Genomic DNA, 19,761 nt, shown 5'->3' with positions numbered 1-19,761 from the left:
AATACATTTAGGTCGGTTATGCTCTCAGCTCTTCAATTATTATATCAGAACAATCAAGAGTTAACCAAAACATTTTTATTTTATAAAAAAAAAACTTTATTTACAAATTTTACAAGGAAAGCGACTTAGATATAGAGAAGTGAGAACAAAATACTGTCATCTGTCAGAGTTACTTCTTGAGGTTCTTGTCTTGATCTTTTCAAGCTTCCTGGTGTCAAAATCTGTTCTTTCCAAGTCAGAAAAAATCCTTCTTTTCTCAAGGGTGTCTGCACAACTACATGACAAAAATAAAAAAGCTATGTTTGTTTTATCAAGAAAAATAGAACAGTCTGACATCTGTAAATCAATAGAATCAAACCAAGAGGTAATATTGTGTAGTTCCAGAAAATATCCATACTCCCCCCACGGAAGGTTTTTTTGTTTTGCACCCCCACCCCCAAAGAAAATTCCAGTTTAGCTTCATACATTTCTTCTTAAATTTTGACTTTTAAGGTCCCCTCCCACTAGGAATTTCTGATGACATTCCATGGGGTGGGTATGGATTTTTTTCTGGAACTGCATATCATTGAAATTTACCTTCCAATGCTTTCCTTTACAAGATCAATATCTTGTTTCATTGCATCTATTTCCTTGAATTAAATATAAACATTAAATTAGTGTGAACCTTGATTCTAGTTTAATTGAAGGGGTGCATGGAAGAAAGCCCTAAGTGACATCTGATCTCATGTCAAATTCTCCTTTGCTCAAAGAAGGAAGAACAAGGCAATTAGCTAGGAGAATTAAATGTCACTTAGGGCTTTTTTCCATGCACCCCTTCAATTACTAATCAATGAGGATGCTTCCAAAAAAATCTTTCTCCCTTAGTTTTGACTTAGACTTTTCTTTACCATTAGCTTAAAATTAGCCCTTAAAAACATTTTTGGAGCAAGATGAAAACCTTGGTTACTTTTTGTCTGGGATTAGCATTAATCGGCATTTGAAAAACCAGGCCCTTCAGTTAAACCCATTATTTTGAAAGAAACATAAATTTGCCATGAAGTATAAACTGGACGGATGTAGCCTGCAAACTCGTTTGCCAGGTAGTGCTTAGTCCGCTGGGAAACTCATACAAACTTTCTTGCAACTTATTAAATTATACAAGATAAAACCACGAGCTAAGTATAAATCTAAAGTTTAAACAGACATGACCCAAGACGTCACACAAGCTACTAATGTGCAGTTCAATCAAAAATTCACACCCACCCCAAGGAAGGTCATCACAAATTCCTAGGGGGAGGGGGGTCTTAAAGTCAAAATTTTAGAAACAAAGTATGAAGCTAAACTGGAATTTCCCAGGGGAGGGGGATGCAAAACAACAATTAACCTTCTGTGGGGGAGTATGGATATTTTGAGGGACTGCACAATGACGTTTTATGCATCTTGTAACCTCTCTGTCGGTGACCTTATCCAATTTATTTAGATACCTCTTGTAATATTTGTTCTCTTGCTTCAAGGTCTTCAATGTCACTCTTGTATTTATCATCAGTCACTTTATTATCCTACAACAAAGACTCAGTGGTGAACATCAAATTCTTTTTGATTTTATTTCATGTTTTTTTAAAGGTCCTCTGAAAAAAAGGTTTATTACAAGAAAAATAACAAGAAAATTATATGCTGCAGGTTTAATTACTAGTTCGCACGATTTTACGCCGCGCTGCATAATTTTTCACATCCGGTGTGCTGTGAGTACAGCTTCTGATAGAAATTTGGATTCATTCAGTTGACGCAAGCATGTTATCTATGGTGTGTGTAGATGTGCATGCAGATATCAAACCTTCAACTGAAGCCTCCTTAAATTATTAAACATTCAAAATCTTACAAAAATTTATTTTGTTCTTAGGTGTGATCAACACTGTTAGGTTTTTTTGGCTCGTTCAGTTGAGCGGTGTGGAAATCTTGACAGCTCTTCTTTTGTATGACCATGCACTTCTCTTTGCCTTAAACTTAATTAATTTTTGCACTTTAATCTTTATTTTTTAAGAAGGTGTTGATCAGGTTCACCTCTTGTTCTCTCTGTCTGCAGTGCAGCCTTATATTCATCAGCACTGTGTCCCTCATATGTTTTCGTTTTGTTTGGTAGGCGTCGTACAATGTTTTGATATCTTGGTGGTCTCTGTAAAAAATTAAGCTTATAGCATTAGCAATAAAAACCTCAACGCTGACGCTCCACGGTTGGAATTCAAACTCTTCTCAGTTGAACAATTTCAACACAAATCTTAGTTTTAAACTTACCGATACTTTCTAGGAAAGAATTCTTTGAATTCGTCCAGTGTGTAGCTATTACTGACTTCAGCATTAAGTAGACAATCAGTTAAAAGTTTCCTACATTCACGCTCAGCATTCTCACCGACAGCCGCCATTTTGCGCGCTGAATATTAACAACATCCTCACCCTACCCTACAGGGCAAACTTCTGAGCCTTCCACCGTAGGTGGGCGGGTGGGATACCAGGCATGTCTTGGGATATTGACACAGCTCGGGACTTGGTTCGTAGAAAATATTTTTTCTCAGGGGTAGAAAGATTCTTTTTTCATGATTATTCTGTGGAATATGAGACTTATTTTCCAAGTTTCAGCAGAATCCTCCACTTTGCTGAGTTTTTTCCTTTTTTTTAAATTTTTTAATATAACTTTTGGAGCTAATAATTTGTAATTTTATTGACAGGAATAACATTAACTGCTCCACAGCAGCATCATAACCAGGGCAAATGGACTGCCATGCACGAGCTATTATTAAAATAAAATCCCTGGCTATACTACTACTGCTGCTGCTGCTAATAATAATACAGCCGACTCCCGATAACTCGAACTCTCGCTAACTCGGACCTCACGCTAACTCAAACCAATTTTCCTTTCCTTACAGGTCATTTTCTGTATAATTTTACCCTCGATAACTCGAACTCCCGATAACTCGAACCTTTTTTCAATTTCCCTTGAAGGTTCGAGTTATCGGGAGTCGACTGTAATATTAATAATAATAATAATCACTGAAATCACTGATACTGCGACATCGTTACAGAAACTTAAACAGCCTAGCATAAAAGAAGAGTTGAAAGAAAGAAAAAATATAAAATCTCATACATATTTGTAATAATAATAATAATAATAATAATAATAATAATAATAATAATAATGAATTCTTTATACAGATGGTTTATGTCACACAAGGTGGTTCTCAATAGGGCACTGTAATTTTTTACATACAAAAAAAATAATAAAAATAAATCACTTTATTTAAGTGTCAATGTCTTTAGCGCAGAGCACTAATTGGGGACACTTTCCAAATCGAACTGGAATTTAGAAGTGTTGGTTTTTGAGGAGAGGGGAAAACCAGAGTACCTGGAGAAAAACCTCTCGGAGCAAAGACAAGAACCAACAACAAACTCAACCCACATATGACGCCGAGTCCGGGAATCGAACCCGGGCCACATAATATTTGGTGGGAGGCGAGTGCTCTCACCACTGCACCATCTCTGCTCCTCGCAAGCTTTCATGGGAGACCCTTCCCAATAAGGTAAAGTAAGGTATAAGAGGGGTGTTGAATGGTCTCTTGAAAAATCCTTTTACTTTGCATCTCACAACCCCCTATAAGGAAAGGTTTCCATTTTATTGGCTATTTTTTAGTGAACCTCAGGTGGTTCACAGCTGAAATACTGTAGCATCAGACACAAAAATGATCAACAAAAAGATTGCAGCATTTAATATTTGTACACTATAAGTTACATGCTCTGTTAATCAACCTATACAATATGTACAACATATACTGGAAGCTCATTTTCTAAAAACCAAAAACCCTAACTCAACAAATAAAACTAGTATATCACAACCAACAGTGTTTTACATTTTTACAGGGTTTTGATAAAAAAGATTATTTTATGACACCAGCAAATTGATTATAACAACTGGTAGAGATCACTGTACATTTCCAATTCTCTTCTATTATAGGTCTTCCACTACCATCATCGAAACAAAGTCTTTATAGAATACAATGCCTTTGTCTGGATCAACAGCTGCTGATAACATTTCTTCCATTTCCTCCTGAGTAAAAGGCTCACCTGTCAGAATAAAAAGAAGAAATAATTATTGTAAAATAAGTCAAATGTTTTTTCCATTCAACAGAACAGGCTAGCCTGACTACAGAGTTAAATAAAAAAAAAAAAACAAGCATTATTATGCAGGACTGCTTCTAGCCAAACTGCCCTTGCTAGTATAGGCCCATCCAGTTCTCTCACTGCAGTGTAGAATGTGGGAAGTGTTCCCTGCTATGACAGGTGGACTGAAGAACTTTTTGCTTTAATTACCTGCAACAGTGGCCCTGAGTCTAGGCCATTCACCATTCCATGAACTTCAACCTCCAAACATTGAAAATAATATTACCCCCATTAATATCCATTGCCAACCTTCCTAGACCACAAAAGTACCCAAATAAGCAAGAAAGCTGGTGACACATGATATCTGCTGCATTAAGCACTGCTTCTATTGTTATACTATGTCTGCAGCATACACACTACCGGTGCTCATTACTTGGACCTGCACTTTACCTTCCCATAATTTAAGACCAACAAGAACAAGTTCTCCTTGGCCGCACAGTTCTAAGATACAGACTGCACTGCTACAAAAGTTTATACCTTCTTCACACATATATTTGGTGAGTTCTTCTGTCGTAAGGTAGCCTTTATTTTCCTGATCCAGGACTTCAAATGCTTTCATTATTTGGTCCTCAGCAGCTGGTTTATATCTGCCACAAAAAAAAAATGAAAAATAAAAAGTATTTTTAACAAAATATAAGTCTCCTTAAAAATCCAGAATTAGTTACGTATAAATCAACTCTGACTATATACAAAGTTAAAATTCATTTGGCCCACATTTTATCCTACATCCCATTCCTACGACCCAAATTTTATGCCCAAATCCCATTTTCCTAGTGAAAAAAAAAGACCAAATCCCAGTTGCTGTTTTACTTCTTCACCACCCCCACCCCCCCGTGGATCCTTCTCTCCTCTTAGGAGGACGGGGTACTCCCTTACAAAACATATACAGGTATGTGACACCCAATGGGATTGTGATTTGATGACTCCCGGCCTATTGAGAGTAGAGTAGCCATAGTCAAGGCATTTCCTCGAACAGGGTAAAATAAATTATTGCAAACACATGGAAGTTTGCTTAAAATCTGGAAGAGAATTTAATCACAGGATAAATTTTATTCCTCAGTTAGAGTGATTTAATCATAGGTTCGTGCTATCATCTTTCCAGGAACCGAGGTCCTCTCCCCACCCCACCCCACCCCCAACTCACTGGGAAAGGACTCCATTACCCTTAGTTGTTTTCAGATAATGACTTTCATCTCACCTTCTTTCCAAAAGTATTTTCAGCATAGCTGGTTCAAATTTTTCAAATCGTATGTACCCTGTTGGTTCTTCCTCCTCTACCTAAAACAAGAAACAAGCAGAATATAAGACTTAAGTTAATCTTTACGCAGTGGCTATTCGTACGGCACCCGTACGGCGACTTGTATTTGCTATTCGTACGGGAGTCCGAAGATTTCATAGGATTTCTCTGTAATTCCTGATTCTCGCTTATCCAAATTATTATATTTACCTTTAGAAGGAATAAGCGAATCCAGTGAGTGCCCTTTCTTTGAGCGAGATAAGTTTGCGTACTCTCTGCTCACTAAGCGAACGAGCCACTCGCGACACTTCAAACTCTTTGCGAGCTACTAACATAAACTCGCACATGTCACGCAACCTCTTCTTCACAGATCAACTGGCTACAATTAGTACGCTGTAGCTTAAAAATGTGCGAAAAGAATTTCTTATATCTTATAAATAGTTATAATACACTGGCTTGGATCGGGGGGTAAGTGACAACTTGGTAATTCAATGAATTTGAACTCACGTTGGTAATCCCGTACGAATTATTCGCATTTTTGCTATTCATACGGGAATTCTTCTTCCTTCTATAGTAGGCGCAGTTTCAGTCATTGCAGTGAAAATTTATACCTGTGTCAGAAGGAGAGGTGTGTTCTGTTATCTTCAACATAATTTCTGTACGGAAATGCGAGTGTCCAATTGGTAAATTCTTCCATTAAGTGAAACTCCCACTGGCCGTACGAATAGCATCACGCAGGTTGGGAATACGGGAGTCCACGGAACTGCTTGATCAGTATACCACCGGTCAGGATCAGTTGTCTGAATTTCTCAACCAGGTTAGCGATTCTTAAATTTAATGATAATTTTTACTGATACTCATAGGAATCTCAAATGAATAGCAAATACCAGTCGCTGTACGGTCTCTTCTAATCGCGTGACGTGTGCGTGAATATAGCGCAAAATAATTCCAAGTGTCGCGAGTGGCTCGTTCGCTTAGTGAGCAGAGAGTACGAAAACTTATCTCGCTCAAAGAAAGGGCACTCACTGGATTCGCTTATTCCTTCTAAAGGTAAATATAATAATTTGGATAAGCGAGAATCAGGAATTACAGAGAAATCCTATGAAATCTTCGGACTCCCGTACAAATAGCAAATACAAGTCGCCGTACGGGTGCCGTACGAATAGCCACTGCGTAATCTTTATTTAAGGAATATTTTAACTTAAGCTTGATATCTTGACAAAGTATCTGAAAGCAACTTTTCATTACCTCCGCAAGAATGTCATGCAGCTCTCCTTCAGTTGGACAGCACTTCAGTGACCTTACAATCGTACCAACCTCCCTTGAAATACACAATTTACAGTTAAAAAATGCATTCATATAAGTTTATATCATAGCTTTTGGAGGTAGACAACACAAACTTTACATACCTAACATCAACTGTCTTGTTAGATTCGTGATCAAATATATCAAAAGCATCTGAAATTGTCTTTTGAAGCTCTGCAGCGGACGAATCGGACGATTCTGCTGCCGGTTTCTCGGGTTCACTACTCGGGTTTGGGGAACTGTTGTCCGCCATTTTGCTTTCTATTTTGTTGCTCGGATACCTCTTTGTGCGCCCGCGATACAATCAACTTACAAAATGAATGCGCAATAAACCCAATTTATAATCTGATTGCGCAGGCGAAGAAAGTAGATTGTAAATAATAGAGTCTGGCGGATGAACCATGGTATGTAGTTGCATACGTTTGTTCTTTTTATTATTCTTGTTGTAAGGTTTTGCTTAAAAATTTATACTTTTTTGTTTAGGGAGACCTTTTGAAGGAATTGCCATCGTTTAATCAGAAAAACTTTTCAAAGTACTGCTCCGATGCTGGTACCAAACCTTCGGTGGGTGAAACTCGTTTCATCAAGCTTTAGCAAGACTTCTATTTTAAATGATGTTATGCTTATTGCTAGTTTTCGCACGGCTGCGAAATAGGAAACTTAATTTGTTGTAAGGGAAGAAAATCTCTATTTGCATATCTCAATTAACTACATTTGTTCAAGAAAAGACATGTTTCGAATTCTTTACATCCGTCTTAGCTTTTGTACACTTCTTCGAGTACATGGAGGCGTTTTGCTATTTGCTTGGCCTCAGCTTCTATAAGGACATTGTTACTACGCGAAGGCACTTTAAGATCGATTCAGATTATCCAAGAAACGTATTTCAGGTCTTAAATTGTTCTAGTTCTTCTAATTTTTTTTAACGCCACGTAAGTTTCTTCGATTCGTTTGTACATGCATACGCTTATTTAATTTATATCTTTGAATTTGTTTATTTTTCCTGCACAGAATCGTAGACCAGTTGTTTATTTACCGACGAAAGAAGACGGAACAACAGAACAACGTAAGATTGTTGAACAAGCTTAATTGTGCCGGCATCAAACATTCCCTTCATTTAGTTAAGCTAAAATGTTTGTTATCATTGTTAAGTAAAGGCTGATTTCTTATCAGTAGCATCTCAAATTTTCATACCGCCTTGTATAACTTAGAATCTTGAGCATCAGTAGCATAACATGAAAGGTCAACAGCAAACGGTATGAAAAATATTGTGTTTTGCCTTCAATTATTAAAGAGTGTAAAATGTACTGTTGATCAGCTGCTTGAAAAGGCCCTTGGTAAAAAGATTATTCCAGTTAACAGACATACATATAGGAGAGAGACATTGAAAGTGCAGGGGATTGGGAAGAGGGGGGGGGGGAGGGGAGTTTGGGGGTGGGAGTTAAGACAAGCAGGGGACTAGACTTACCAAGAGACACAAGACCTAAAAGACTGAGTGTCACTTCTCCAACGTAGGGGCTGGGTACCATCTCTCTACCCCCACCCCCCCTGCAAACAAGAGTCAGTCTGTGTGGGAACAGTAAGAATATTACATTAAATAATAGGCCTTATCACGGTTTTCGACGCCATTTTGACGGGTAGGCAAACACGTCTGAAATAGCGGTGTTTGTATGGGAATCCAATGTCAAATAACTTTCATAAAACATCGCTTCTGAAAAATTCATGAATTGGAAACTTTTGGCGCTAGGAAAAAGATTTTAAGAAAAAAATTGGAGGGATGTAGCTGTGACAGAAAACGTCCAGTCGTGTTTTGAACTTTCCATACATTTCCCTGTATTTTTTCCCGCGAACTTTTTTTAGTAGCAGTTTACGGCTGGTTCGCTATACAGACAAATGTATGGAAAGTTCAAAACACGGCTGGACGCTTTCTGTCACAGCTACATCCCTCCAATTTTGCTCTTAAAATCCTTTTCCTAGTTCCAAAAGTTTCCAATTCATGAATTTTTCAGAAGCGATGTTTTATGAAAATTATTTGACATTGGATTTCCATACAAACACTGTTATGTCAAGCCTGTTTGCCTACCCATCAAAATGGCGTCGAAAACCGTGATAAGGCCTATTTTGTTTTGTAATGTTAAATAAATATAAATAAATTGTCTTAAATAATTATCCTCGTTTGTGATAACTTATGGATTGGCTTTCTTTGTTATAGTTATTGTAACTGACAAAGGGAATATTCTATTGAGATACCTTCACCAGCAATGGGAAGTAAAGGTAACTTGTTATTGTAGCTGGGTTCTATTTCTAGCCAGAATGTTACATTTAATTTCAGTCTCAAATGTTTCTGCGTTTACAGCCTCATTTTACCACAAAAACTTGACATGACTACATGAGTTGACTTTTGCTTTAATGATCTAAAGCTACATTTTTTATCATTTTTGCAGAATGCACAGTCGGGTAAAAAACGTGACATTGAAAGTACAGACCTCCCAGAAACCACAGAGCCTTCAAGAAAAGCGAAGCGACTGGATCATGAAGACTACAGCCCGCCAGACTAATCCTTAATCTTATTAGAATTCTATAATAATTGTTATTATTTGATAAGAAAATGAAAACCTTTGTGCGGGAAAACTTAGCTAAGAACTCACTTATTACCAGTAATCAAAAGCTAAGCTTCTCCATGTAGATATGTAGAGTCATCTGTTGATTAACATCAGGATGAAGGACTCCTACATCAGCTGAGATATTTATTTTATAAGTCTTTAAGGGCCAGTTTCCACAAACTGCAAAAGCAATGGGAACCAGAAAAAAGTTCTACATCAGTGAAAAGCAAGAAGCTGCTCTTTAGTGCTGTAAATATGCAAGATGACAATACAATTTTTATTCTGCTGCTTTTAGTTTTTCTTCATCACAGATGTAGAAATGCAACTACACAACAGAAGAACAAAGTACAATGCATTTTTATGTTAAAGAAGAACAAGTGTATTTATGATTTATCAGTCGAGATAATTATGTAGCTTTAGCATGAAACTGCCTTGGAGGTTACTATGTTTTCTGTTCAATTCTGTAGATAAGGAACTCAGATTGTGCTTTGCAGCTCGGCTTTAGTTATTATTCATCTGCTTATGTGTCTGATTAGTTTCACTTGTTTTCATGAGATTGACAGAGGAAGGAAATGTTTCTAAAGAAAACAACAACCTTGTGATATTCCCAATTGAACTGGGCTGAGAGCATAAATGAATTGAAAGTCTAGTCATTTCGTTAGTTTTACAACCTCGTTAATCCGAACACCCCTTTATTACAACCGCATCTTCGCGGCCCGAAGGTGGTCGTGTTAATGGGGTTCCACAGTATAAGCTATTTAGGTATGTGCTTCTCCAAGGGGTGTGGTTTGTTGTTGTAGTCGGCATTTTTTTTTCTATAATTCACCACTGCTGGTACTTTACAAATTCACAAAATGACCAACAACCAGTTGGCTTGATAGCTCAGTTGGAAGAGCATTGCACCAGTATTGCAGGCTTTCTTTTTGCAGCTGCTTAAGTTGTATAGTTCTGTTACTGCACAATGGTCAAGTGCTCATTTATCAATTCAAAACAACTTACATTCCCTTTTGCAAAAATTCTATTTTAAAAGTCACATGCATCTGCACCAAATTTTACACCATGATACATATTCATGCTTATTTCAAGGATTTTCTTTGTGTTCTTTTATCCAAATTATGGAAATGATGATTATAATATACATTTAAAATTGTGTTATATAATGTAGATAATTTCTTTTGTTGCAATTGAAGCATCTGGTTATGTATTGTAAGTTATATGACCAGGGATGTATTGCCTTAGAAAGTTTTCTGTACCCCTTTCAATGTTGAAACACCAACTCATGACAAGTGAATTGGAATATCTTCCACATCAACAAGGGAGGGGGGGGGGGGGGGCACATTTTCCAAGACTCAAGGTCAAGATTGTAGTTCGGCCAATGAGCTTATCCCACGACAGGATACGAAAGTATATTTTAATGTATGACTTGATCCTCTTACTTTGCATTTTATGGTAATGTTCAAGTGGTAGGGGTAACTCATGTGCCACCCATTGTTTTATGCAATTTGTTAATCACTTGTTTGCTAAAATTTACACATTGATCACCCAGGAATGTGCTTCACCTTGAACACCTGAAATATCATCTGCATGTGATTTCTTGTAGGGTTGAAATATTTTTGCTTTGGTGTAGCACAATGGAGCACAATATTTTAAATTCCAAGGATGTGTAGAAATACTGATCTTGAAGGGAATTGTTATTGTCTCAAAGTCAAGCAATAAATTATTAAAATCAACGTACTTTATGCATTTTTTATTTCATTATTCTCGTAAGCTGAGGGAGAGATGGAGAAACTTTGCAAACTTGCACTTCAAAGTTGGTATTTAGGGGAGCAGGGATGGCGCAGTGGTGAGAGCACTCGCCTCTCACCAATGTGGCCCGGGTTAGATTCCCGGACTCGGCGTCATGTGGGTTGAGTATGTTGTTGGTTCTCGTCCCTGCTCCGAGGGATTTTCTCCGGGTTCTCCGGTTTTCCTTCCTCCACAAAAACCAACATTTCTAAATTCCAATTTGATCTGGAAGGCATGGACACGTTTGAATGAGCTTTTAGAGGTTTTTGGTGCTCCGTGGGTTTTTTTTTTTATTTATTTTTATGTTATTTTATTTGAGGAAATAACTGGTCACATGCAATATTATTGTAGCTCTGCATAATATCCATACCCCTACCACCCTCCATATAGTCATTCTTACCTTACCATGAATTACGTGCCCCCTACCCACCTAGGGTGGCGGGATGGCATGTCACACAAATCTCCTAGACAGGAGACTAGAAATGGAAGAAATGATGCAGTTCTACATAATTTCAAACCCCCACCCCCATACCCCAAGTATCAACCCCTTGTCTTTTGATAATCATTTGATTTAAAGGTCACTGAATTCTGAGGGAGTTAATATCACATGAGTCTCCTAGATGGAAACAATGACAAAATGGTATGGAATATTCCTCTGTTCCATTCTGAAGTTGAGTACATCATATGAGGTATCTCATACAAAAATTATTGGTAAAACACCGTAGCTAAGTGTCTGATGAATTTCCAGTTTTATTGGAGAAATTAAGCCCACACTCAGAAAAATACTGGACTCGAGAGAGGAGCAGAAATCAAGGCTATTAAGGCAAGTGATGGTTTTGGCCAAAAAAAATAAACATGCAAACTTTCCCACGCTTGCACCAGATTTTGTAAAATACTGATCTATTTTAATTAACAACTCAGACAAAATGCAACAAGTTTAGTCATAACATAACAATGGACATTGTTTTGTCTTGGGAAATCTATATTTTTTATCAACCCCTTTTGTATCAATTAGAACAGCAAGATAAATCCGCTTTTAAAAGAGCTATTAATAATCATATGCTAGGTGTGATCATTCCCAGTGAAAAAGAACCAGTATATAATTTGCGTAGGAGAAGGTGTCACCTTCTTAAGATAAAAACGGAGAGATTCAAGAAAACTTTAAATTTGTAAATAGACTTATTTTTTAACATAATTTAGTATAGTATTTTTCTACCCTGTATTATTGTTGTATTTTATCGTGTATTTTTACTTTTTCACTGTAACTTAGGATATGTATTTTTATCCTTTGATTGAATAAATACTATTACTATTATTATTATTATTATTATTATTATTATTATTATTATTATTATTATTATTATTATTATTATTATTATCAAACTCTTCAACTAACAGATAAAGAGATGGAATAAAATGCACAAACTAATGATCAAACACACTGGTGATGCTGCATTTATGCTTTTATTCAAGTTATACTTATCAAAAATAACAATACTACTGTAAAACCATTTTGTCTGCAACTATTTTGATATAAACACTGCGACCAGATGCTATTCTCACTATAAAATACTTTCAGTTCAAACATGGATTTATACTTAGACCAAATAGTTTGACAAGGAAAAAGTTTAGCTCCTGATGGCCTTAATGCAAACGATTCTTGCTCACAAATGTAAGAAAACCAGTACAAAGGGTTGCAAAGTTATATTCATTGAACTATCTAATATCTACATCTTCTCCAAACTTGTACTTTTTGGCGTGCAATAAATTACACATTTTGCATCTCTGGATTACTAATTAAGGTGCTAAATCATAATAAATATATTTGAGATCTATACATCTGGCATGCATTCTGGGCCCAGCCTCAAGTTATACCTCGAAAGTATACATATTTATTTACATCAATGCCAGTTTTCAGACTAACCATTCTGGAAAAGGAAAGAGGTGCTCTTACTATTAGAGAGGTAGAAGGGAAAGGCGAGAAAGATGAAACAAGCTTCCACCTCTTCTCTCTTGTATGTTTACCCCTCCTCCCCGAATCTTCCCCTTGAACTGTGGGGGGAAAGGGCGATTGGAACTTGAGAAGAATCTCTAAAGGTACCAGTACCTCATTTTGTAGGTTTGCTTAACTTTTACACCCCTAAGTGGAATCAGTTTTAACAGTCAAATAGACTGTATTTTTGTATTTTTACAGCTTGTCCCTTAAAAGGTGCCAGATTCAAACTCAATGGCATAAGCTACAACAAACCCCTACAAGATATCATTAGTACCCTAGGCACTTTTATACTGCCCCCCCCCCCCCCCCCCCCACACACACACACACACACACACACGCACACACACACACACTCAACCCCATCCTCCCAGTGCCAGATATACTAACTTCTGGTGCTTGGATACAACAATAAATACAAAACTTACATTTAGGTTTTTGTTACAGATGAATGAACCATTCTTACAACTAACATAATTAAATAATTGGCAACACTTGTCCTGGTCATACAGTAAAGGAAGAAATGAGAAATCTTTTTTACCTCAAAGCAGCTGCAAATAACTTAAATAAAACCTCAGTATGGGGGTGGGTTATTGCTCCTATTAGACTGCATTGTTTAGTACTTTTTTGGACTGTCATTCAGGACTAGAGACTAACTTTTTAGCTCACCAGCTCAGATCTGATTTCAATAGCCACAACAAAATTTAACTGGCAACAGTTTCAATGATTTGTAAAGGGAAGGAAAGGAGGTTGGCCATTTTTTATTAAATGTGTAATAACAAGAAAAATCTCCCACACATGTAAAGCAATTTTCATTGTACTTTTTGCCATTGAAATTTCAAGTTGACCTTAACATGAAAAAGTCATAGCTCTAGGCATGCAGCACAAAACTTGTCTGAACGTAGGTCTTGTTCCCTTGATTTGCTTCTCTAATTATTAAATAATTTTCATCTTTGTTTTCTGTCCAGCTCTTCAGTGCTTTACAATTTTTACCCTCCAAATAGCTAATGAAAGCACAAAACCTACTAACCAAAACTGAATTTGTACCAGTCTGCGGCTAGTTGGCTCCCGTTAGTCTCGAGCCCTGGTCATTACACATACTAACTCACTTTCACCATGTCACTTTCATCATAATTTTCACTTGACTCTGTAATAATAATGACTATTGATACCCTTAACAATAAATTAAACCATCTAAATACACTGGGGTCTTTTTCTGTTGCTTAACATCAACAAATTTGCTTCCAATTTCTTGTTCTCTATATATTCATAATCCTTGCTTATTCATCCTTTTTTGAAGTGTTTAAGGTTCAACTTCTGAACAATACATACTTAAACATATGAGAATGCCAAAAGCTAGATAGACTGTTTACAACAATATTTTAAGCTTGGACCCAAAAAAGAAAGGACTTGAGTAACCCTCAGAAAGGCATCTCTTTTGTCTTCAACTAAATATATTATAAATAAATAATTATATAACTAAAGATAACTTATAAGCACAAGATTATTTAGATTATTACACTGTTTAGTCCAACTCATCAGATCTTCTGTTATTTTTGAGAGAGACAAATTCCCGGGCAACTTCGTCATTAATCCTTTGTGAAAGAATCTTAAGAATGGTCCATCCTTTGGAGTCCATTTGGACATGCCGCCCCAGGGCAGAAGTGCAGGCACATGAGCCCATCTCTGCAATGTTCTTCAAATGCAACACAGTCATTCCTACAAGGTTGTCTGTGCGTGCAAAGCAGTAATCCTTGACACAAATGTGAAGCTCATAATTATCCAGATCATCTTCATTGCTTAGAATGCTGTAAATGCACAAACAGACAAACACTCAAAATTATTTTTAATTAATACTCCAACAACTTTGTTTTCCCTACAGTTGGTTTTGTTTCCCATTTCCTGGAACAAAAATGTTGTAAAGTACTTGAAATAATTCTTAGTGTATTATTTTGTTGTTGTTTGTTCGTTCATAAAAATGGCTGTATACTCTTTGCACAGTGATGAAGGAAGAATATTTTTAGAAATATTTTTAGAAATAAGAAAAATTAACTGCAGTGTTTTCAGTACATGACAATTAAGCATGTGACAAATGGAACATGAGTGCCACATGGGTGTCAAATCCGTGGCCAATTTCGCAGGCCAGTTGGATGCTCTTACCATAGAGTAGGGAGACTTGTGCTTGTGACATAAATATTGGCAAAACATATTTCTTATAATCTTGGCATCGATGCAATGGAGCGATCAAATCATCATTCAGCTACTACCAATCAAATCCCCCCTCATGGAAGGGATCTTTTTCCAAGACCCTAGGGCTCTGCAAATTCTAAGTCAGCTCCATAATGTACTTTAAATGTTTGGGCCTTCTGAAAACCCCTCGTCCCTTGTAATTTCCAATCTCTTCCTTGGGGGGAGGGGGGATGGACCTAAACATTTAAGGTTATGTTAAATCAAACAAAGATTGTAACTTACAAGAAAACTGTTTCGTTGTATGTTGGAGACCAGTTGTTGTTCTTTGACCGGGTGGAATATTTACGTTTCTTTGCATTGAGATTGGGGCCGACAATATTCACCTCCACAAAGGGACGGAACATTCCTGAAAACAAAGGTGGCACATATGAATCATCTAATTACTTTAAATTAATTTCATACCTCAAGTCAAGTTTAAATGTTTATCATCTTAATGAAATATAAAGGTAGCTTCAGACCACTACATGTAAATTCCTTCAATATTGCAGAAATCATATGAGGGACTGGATTCAGTTGTAACAGCAATGCAACAATCACTTTGCTTCAAGCTAAGAGCATTTTGGTGGAGAGAAGGGAGATACAAACGTTTTGTGATAAGGGAGAAGCCATATGATTTTAACCTCTTCTTTTTGTCTTTTGGTTCAGCCTGTTACCCTAAAATCCCACTGGAATTCACACAAAATTTGACAGCCCTTCTCTGATTGACATCAACCAAAACTCAACTCAAAGAGAATTAAATTGAATTGCACTTGGCTGAGTGATAATGTAATCGAAAACTAAAACCTGGTAACATGATGCCTTCCTTTAGTAACTCAAAATACAATTCAGTCGCATTTTATTGAACTCTAATGTAAAATTACACAACTTATTTAAGGGCCCCATTGTTCACTGTAATCAATACCAAACTCAGCTCTGTGATGTTGAAATGAACTTACCAGGCGACTGCCACCTTAAGTCTTTTGCAGCGACAACTACAAGAAAACGTACAAACTTTAGTATAATAAATTCTAAACAAAAACATAATTAAAATAAAATACTTAATAGTGATATTGGATAGAAATGGATGTGATTAAAATACAAATACTAGGATTAAAATATATTTTACAAAATTTCAGATGAATAGTTGGTCTTATACCTTTGACGGTAACCTTGTGTTCTCCTGTCCCAGGGTGAGTGAACAAGTCAACTTGTACTGACACCTCCCCCACTGGGTCATCCACCCCAGGATCCTCTGAAAGTAATACAAGATGGTGTCAACAATAAATAATTACTAGCTCGGTAAATAGTTTTTGGTAAATATTTTAGTTTACAAAGGACAATAAAAATAACTGTATATCAATTGAAAACAGTTGTTCTGAAAAACTTGACTCTTCAATCCCCACTCCAGAAGCTGCTGGGGAAACAGGCACAAATACATCATGTTCATATTAATTAGTTAGTTAGAGTTTTGATTGGAAGATTGGAGGGTTGATTCCAAACTATATGTTGGTCTCTGTATCGTAAAGATGTTTGAATTTCTTTATACAAGAAAATGTACACCACATTACCTTGCTGTACTCATGTATATAAATGGGTTCTGCCAAAAACAGGTCTCTGGGAGTAAACCGATGATCATTAACATATCTCATTTAAGGGAGCTAGAGTACTCCTATTTGCATCAGCTACAGAAAGCAAGTTGCTAAGCTTCAGCTGTATGGTCAATATGGCCTGAAGTGTTCCTTACTTATATAATGTGAGAAGAACTAATAGTCAGAATCGAAGGCTGTCAGAAATTTGCCAGAAGTAGCTGATCAATTCATTAATGCCTTGAGCAGTAAAGGGCTTGTTCTACCAGTTCTTGAACTATCAACAATGATGACTATCATAGCACTCATCATGAAACCTACCCTGTGAAGTTTGGCTCTTCACAAATTCTTTAATGAGAGAGTCAGTAGTTTGTGTGTACAGTGACAGAGCTGACTTGAGTGACTGCAAGTTGGAGCACTTGTCCAAGAAAGTCTTCTTTAGTCCATTCCCAGAAGCATGAAAGTAGTCCTGTGAAAAAAAAAAATACATATGTGAGGTCTAAATGGGAAGAGTAGAAAATAAATAACTGTTTCAAAAGCATGAAATTCCAACCCATGATATACGGGCTATAAAAAACAATAGTGGATTTCTTTCAAAAGATATACATGAGTTGGAGATTGAACATGGCTGAGTTACTTTCAAAAACACTAATTTCCAAACCAGTGATGCTCCCAGATCACTCACTCCTCCCTGTTGGTGATCAGTAGAGAAGGATGCTCTGAGAATTACACTGGTGTGTCACTCTAGAAACTAACAAATTTAACCTGGGTTTGAAAAGGTGCTCTCAGGGGTCTCATTAATCTTTGAAGAGGTCTCTCCCATGACGGAGGGCTAACGGTCAAAACGACAGCGCATGAATCCCTTTGAGGTGGCCAAATTACCTCAGTTAATAAAACTAAATTAAACGTTCACTTCTACTCCCCACCAATGCAGCACTTCAGGTCCTTAAGGACAGTAGCTTGTCAATAAGTGTCTCATGCCGGTTATCTTTAGACATTAGCAAGCTTATTTAATGACCTTGTGGGACCAGCAAGGCATCCTGATGAATGTGTAAACTCATAAACTCACTTACTTCAAACTTTAAGTAGCCAGTCACCTTCACTTTTAATTAGTTGGTGCCCATAAATCTAATTGCCAGAGCTGTCAGTGACATCTCTGTCTACTTTGACCAAAGTTTCAATGATGGCTTACAACAGGGCTTAGAGATTGTTAGCTCTATTCTTTCAAGCTACATGCCTGTTCTGTGCCGATAAGTAAGTGACGTTCATAGATGGCTACCCACTTTGTGATGCATACATGTATGTGGCATAACAGAAACTTTCAGTTACTGAGGACTTCTGGAAAGAAATCTATTTATAGGGGACAAAACTTAAAATACTAAATATTAATTTCACATTTCTGCAAATTATTACCTTTATTCTTACAAGAGCAGTTTCAAGCACTGCACACTGCTTCAGACTCATGTTTCTGGAATCTGATTGGCTCGTTATTCCTCCCATGTCCTGAAGAAAAAAAGATGTTCACTTGATTGGAAAGTACCAATTAACATTTAAAAACAGGTTATCTAATGACAAGACAAGCTTTTTCATGGAGATCCTTAGCTACAGACCCATGCAAACTTAATATACATGTAACATTACCTTCATGTCTGTCAGAGGTGGTAGGACTATAATCTTTTCAATATTCTGCATGACTATCTTCCACAGTTCCTGTAAATGCAACAGCCAATTAATCTTAAGAGTGCCAAGTATTATTATCCATGTAGCTTAATAAGCAACAACTTATTTGCATTGAAAAATAATTACAAAAAATGTTTTACGAAACTGAAAAAAAAAGAGCAAACGTGTGACAAATAAAGCTCACCTTAAGAAGTCTCTTCAGTACAGTTTTTTCACAAGCCTTGTAAAAAAGTTCCAAGCTGTGAATGACAACATCTTTCGTTAGTTTTAAACAACAAACACAGTTGAGTGATGCTTTCAATTTGTTTTGTTTTTGTTTTAAACACTGTTAAAACAGGAGTCAATCCACAGTTCTTATGCTTGAGATTGAGAGTAACATCCTTTTAAGCAGTAGATAAGTGAAGACCTGGGGCACTTCCAATTAGCCTACATTTTCGGTTGGAAATTTCAGAAACTTTCTGTGTCAAATTGAAATATTTTTTGTTTGTTTTCAGTCTTTCCAAACTTTCAATCTCATTGGTTGATCAAAAAATGTATGCAGTGGTGCAAAGACAACTAAATGGAAATGGAAATTTTGTGCAAATGGAACGGTAATTTCCTTGCAACATGTTGGAATGGAAATTGTAGAGTACCTCCAACAGTTGTCCTTTTGTTCCAGAAAATATCTGTTTGATATGCACATTTACATTTTCCAACGGTTGAACTGAAAACTTAATTGGCTAAATGGAAAGTGCTCCTGTACAGTGGTAAATAGCTTGTTGTAAAGTGCCACAAATCTTCCCAGAACCAGCTGGTTAGGGCACCTAACTAGTGTGTGCTCATGAATTGGCTTCAACTTATGGCAACTGAATTTCTTCTTTTAGTTCCTACACCTAGCAACAAGCTGCACAAAGTTTATTGACAACATATTAATTAGGTTCCACATGAGGCAATTTTCTCAGATGTACTTTCTTACAAGTACAATAATAAAATTATAGTATACTTGTAATAATCAAAGATTAGGGAGTGCGCTCAATGATCTTGATCCCAGGCTCTCTCTCCTTTGCCAAGTTGGTGATGATGTCATCCGCCAATGCAAAATCTGCAGGGGATGCCACATACAAGTCCCAAGATCCATTCATTCAATCAATGTTGTCCCATACAATCTTGACTCCAATC

At 36.8% G+C, this 19,761-nt stretch overlaps 4 protein-coding genes across 5 annotated transcripts in view; 1 reads left to right on the top strand and 3 right to left on the bottom strand.

Moving 5' to 3' along the window:
• Positions 1-60: 60 nt before the first annotated feature.
• LOC146468159 (uncharacterized) lies at positions 61-2,433 on the bottom strand. Its single transcript, XM_085124888.1, has 5 exons — positions 2,272-2,433; positions 2,041-2,152; positions 1,464-1,538; positions 577-629; positions 61-274 (listed from the first exon to the last, which is right to left on the bottom strand). Exons 1-5 carry the CDS (start codon positions 2,397-2,399, stop codon positions 157-159), a joined length of 486 nt encoding a protein of 161 aa, XP_084981014.1. The 5' UTR covers positions 2,400-2,433; the 3' UTR covers positions 61-156.
• A 1,281-nt stretch (positions 2,434-3,714) lies between these two features.
• LOC146468158 (dynein regulatory complex protein 8-like) lies at positions 3,715-7,021 on the bottom strand. Its single transcript, XM_085124887.1, has 5 exons — positions 6,835-7,021; positions 6,674-6,746; positions 5,387-5,466; positions 4,666-4,775; positions 3,715-4,092 (listed from the first exon to the last, which is right to left on the bottom strand). The coding sequence occupies exons 1-5, from the start codon at positions 6,981-6,983 to the stop codon at positions 3,977-3,979; spliced, it is 528 nt and encodes a 175-aa protein (XP_084981013.1). The 5' UTR covers positions 6,984-7,021; the 3' UTR covers positions 3,715-3,976.
• A 59-nt stretch (positions 7,022-7,080) lies between these two features.
• LOC146468157 (DET1- and DDB1-associated protein 1-like) lies at positions 7,081-11,064 on the top strand. Its single transcript, XM_085124889.1, has 5 exons — positions 7,081-7,134; positions 7,214-7,294; positions 7,739-7,793; positions 8,940-9,001; positions 9,172-11,064. Exons 1-5 carry the CDS (start codon positions 7,132-7,134, stop codon positions 9,283-9,285), a joined length of 315 nt encoding a protein of 104 aa, XP_084981015.1. The 5' UTR covers positions 7,081-7,131; the 3' UTR covers positions 9,286-11,064.
• Positions 11,065-13,471: 2,407 nt separating this feature from the next.
• LOC146468156 (protein unc-13 homolog B-like) overlaps positions 13,472-19,761 on the bottom strand; it is a 38,933-nt gene continuing 32,643 nt past the window's right edge. For both annotated transcript variants that reach the window (XM_085124667.1, XM_085124668.1), the window contains 8 exons: positions 18,788-18,842; positions 18,565-18,633; positions 18,337-18,426; positions 17,245-17,392; positions 16,494-16,589; positions 16,294-16,329; positions 15,581-15,704; positions 13,472-14,916 (listed from right to left, as the gene is read on the bottom strand). In XM_085124667.1, the coding sequence (XP_084980793.1) occupies positions 14,634-14,916; positions 15,581-15,704; positions 16,294-16,329; positions 16,494-16,589; positions 17,245-17,392; positions 18,337-18,426; positions 18,565-18,633; positions 18,788-18,842 (901 nt within the window). In that variant the 3' untranslated portion in view covers positions 13,472-14,633. The remainder of the gene's footprint in view (positions 14,917-15,580; positions 15,705-16,293; positions 16,330-16,493; positions 16,590-17,244; positions 17,393-18,336; positions 18,427-18,564; positions 18,634-18,787; positions 18,843-19,761) is intronic.

The sequence above is a fragment of the Pavona decussata genome, unplaced genomic scaffold (genome assembly GCF_977016875.1).
Source record: "Pavona decussata unplaced genomic scaffold, jaPavDecu1.1 SCAFFOLD_133, whole genome shotgun sequence".
Taxonomy (NCBI): domain Eukaryota; kingdom Metazoa; phylum Cnidaria; class Anthozoa; order Scleractinia; family Agariciidae; genus Pavona; species Pavona decussata.
The sequence above is the reverse complement of the archived record's forward strand: the minus strand, read 5'-3'. Positions and strand labels throughout refer to the sequence as shown.

Bases quoted from the DNA above. Each gene is read 5' to 3' on its own strand.
- LOC146468158 (XM_085124887.1), bottom strand. From the start codon at position 6,983: ATGGCGGACAACAGTTCCCCAAACCCGAGTAGTGAACCCGAGAAACCG. The intron at 6,747-6,834 runs GTATGTAAAGTT...GTGTATTTCAAG, and splicing joins AACAAGACAGTTGATGTTAG to GGAGGTTGGTACGATTGTAA. The intron at 4,776-5,386 runs GTGAGATGAAAG...TTTTTGTGGCAG, and splicing joins AAAATACTTTTGGAAAGAAG to ATATAAACCAGCTGCTGAGG.
- LOC146468157 (XM_085124889.1), top strand. The intron at 7,295-7,738 runs GTGGGTGAAACT...TTTCCTGCACAG, and splicing joins ATGCTGGTACCAAACCTTCG to AATCGTAGACCAGTTGTTTA. The intron at 7,794-8,939 runs GTAAGATTGTTG...TCTTTGTTATAG, and splicing joins AGACGGAACAACAGAACAAC to TTATTGTAACTGACAAAGGG.
- LOC146468159 (XM_085124888.1), bottom strand. From the start codon at position 2,399: ATGGCGGCTGTCGGTGAGAATGCTGAGCGTGAATGTAGGAAACTTTTA. The intron at 2,153-2,271 runs GTAAGTTTAAAA...AATTTTTTACAG, and splicing joins TTCTTTCCTAGAAAGTATCG to AGACCACCAAGATATCAAAA. The intron at 275-576 runs GTAAATTTCAAT...TTTGTCATGTAG, and splicing joins GTAAAGGAAAGCATTGGAAG to TTGTGCAGACACCCTTGAGA.